The 2,065-nt window shown below is 64.2% G+C and overlaps 1 protein-coding gene across 1 annotated transcript in view; it reads left to right on the top strand.

Annotated features, from left to right (window-relative positions):
* Positions 1-2,065, top strand: part of GRID2IP (Grid2 interacting protein) — a 30,394-nt gene that overhangs the window by 9,210 nt on the left and 19,119 nt on the right. Inside the window, exon 3 of the mRNA XM_015565147.1 lies at positions 1,740-1,797. Coding sequence (XP_015420633.1) covers positions 1,740-1,797 — 58 coding nt within the window. The remainder of the gene's footprint in view (positions 1-1,739; positions 1,798-2,065) is intronic.

The raw sequence follows: 2,065 nt of genomic DNA, 5'->3' as shown, positions 1-2,065 counted from the left end.
GCCAGCCTGGGAGGGGGTGGAGCCGGGCACCCAAGGGTTACCTGCCCTTGCGGGCGCCCGCGGTGCCTGTCTGGGGCGCGGGGCTGGGGAGGGTGGACTTAAACCGGAGAGGTACAAGGGGGCGAGTTCCGGTGGGCGCCCGGGGCTCGGCCTGGGCCCTAGGGGTCGGGAGCTGAGGGCTGCGGTTGAAAAGCCCTCTTTCCTTCCTCGCCGGGTCAGGGAATGTGGGGAGAGAGGACGCTGGGGGGGAGGGGGAGGACCCTGGGAGGATCCTGGAAGTGGGTTTAGACCTGACTGCCCGCAGAGCGGACACACTGACCCTGAGGGGAGCTCATCGTGTGGCCTCGGGAGAGCCCTGCAGCCTCCCAGCCTCCGGGAAGGGATGGCATGGTAGGGCCCTGAGAGTCCTGGGCAGCCAGGGCCGGGCTGTCAGTGTCAGGGGCACAGTGAGGGGCCGCAATGGCCCAGGAGACTCTACTGTGCACGGCTCTTCTGGGAGAGTTGGTTTAAAGTAGACCCAGGGCTGGGGTGACCGGGCCACCCTGAGCCGCACGGCCGGCCCACTCAGCCAGGAAGGGCATCTGCCTCACCAGGCTCAACCCAGCCTCCCCCACCTGTGCCCTGGTGATTCCCCCTGGTGCCCACCTGGGGGGCAGGTGGGGTCCTCTCTAGTTGCTGCTGGGGGTAGAGCTGGGATGGTCGTCTGGCCTCTGCCCAGGTGGGACCCAAGGCGGATTCCTTCTGGAGCCTGGGACTGGAGCCCAAAGTCATCTCTCCTTTATCTGAGCAGGAGGCCGGTGGTGGGTGCAGGAGGGGGTGGGGAATTCGCAGGCCAGGCAGATGGGGGTGTCGGGCTCCAGAGACCTTGAGTGGCCATCTGGGGAATGAGGCCGACTCTGGATGGGGGATTGCTGTGGTCGGCGAGGCTGAGCAGAGAGGAGTAGGTCGTTCCTGCTGGCCTCCTGGTCTCCCGGGGCATCCAGGAGCAGAGCTCAGGGTGAGGGGGGTGGGGGAGTCAGGTGGATGAACCTCCTCCCTGAGGGCTCACACCCCTTCCCTCCCAGCAGGCAGCTACTCCGCCCACCTGCCCTGGTTAATCCTACCCACAGCGGTTTAGGGAACTGGGTGGGGGCCACTGGGTGACCCCAGACGGGTTGTATTCCAGCTGCCTGCAAGGCCACCGACCCCCTCTCCTTCCTCCCCCCACCATACCCTGGTACTGGCCCCGGGAGCAAAGAACAGAGGAGGGAACTGTGAGAGGCGGCCACGGAGGCCTGATAACAACCAGAACTTCAGGGCCCTCCCTCAGTGCTGAGGCTCTGAGGCTGGGCGCGTCCCAGCTGTGTTAACCCGGAGAGTTACGGACCCTCAGCACCCGGGCTATGGACCCAGGAGTCCCCTGATGGCAACTGCCGCCATCACTCAGGGGTTTGGTTGGACCACCCGTGGCGCCGGCGCCCTGTTTACTGAGTCACTGAGCCCCTCCCGTGTGCCTTGGGGGCTGGTCACCCCGGCTCAAAGCTGCGCTGTGGACCCAGCCCTCAGAGAGCGTCCAGGTCACAGAGAGCCCCATGGTACTAGGAACCATGCGGGGTGTGGGCCCCCCACAAGGGACCCTGAGAGCCTCCCCTGCTTCTCAGCACGTCCAGATAGTGGCCAGACAGCAGGGACTTGCTCCAGCAGGGAGGCTAGAGGAGCTGGCTTCGCTAAGGGAACTGAGGGCAGGGGGTTGCTTCCAGCCCATATCGTGATTGTGATCGTGATCGTGATCATGAACAAAGCCAGGCAGCAGGCATGGTGGCCTCTGGGTCTCAGAATGCCACCTTGCCTGGGGTCCGTGATCATGATTTGAAAGCTGGGCCGAAGGCAAGGTGGCATTCTGAGACCCAGAGGCCGCCATGCCTGCTGCCTGGCTTTTGTTCACGATCACGATCACGATCACGATCACGATCACGATCGTGATCAAGATCACGATCACAATATGGGTTGGAAGCAACGCGGCTTCTGGGTCTCAGAATGCCACCTTGCCTGGGGTCCGTGATCATGATTTGAAAGCTGGGCCGAC

This window comes from Myotis davidii, unplaced genomic scaffold (genome assembly GCF_000327345.1).
Source record: "Myotis davidii unplaced genomic scaffold, ASM32734v1 scaffold399, whole genome shotgun sequence".
NCBI lineage: Eukaryota > Metazoa > Chordata > Mammalia > Chiroptera > Vespertilionidae > Myotis > Myotis davidii.
Note: the sequence above shows the minus strand (reverse complement) of the source record. Positions and strands in the feature narration are given on the sequence as shown.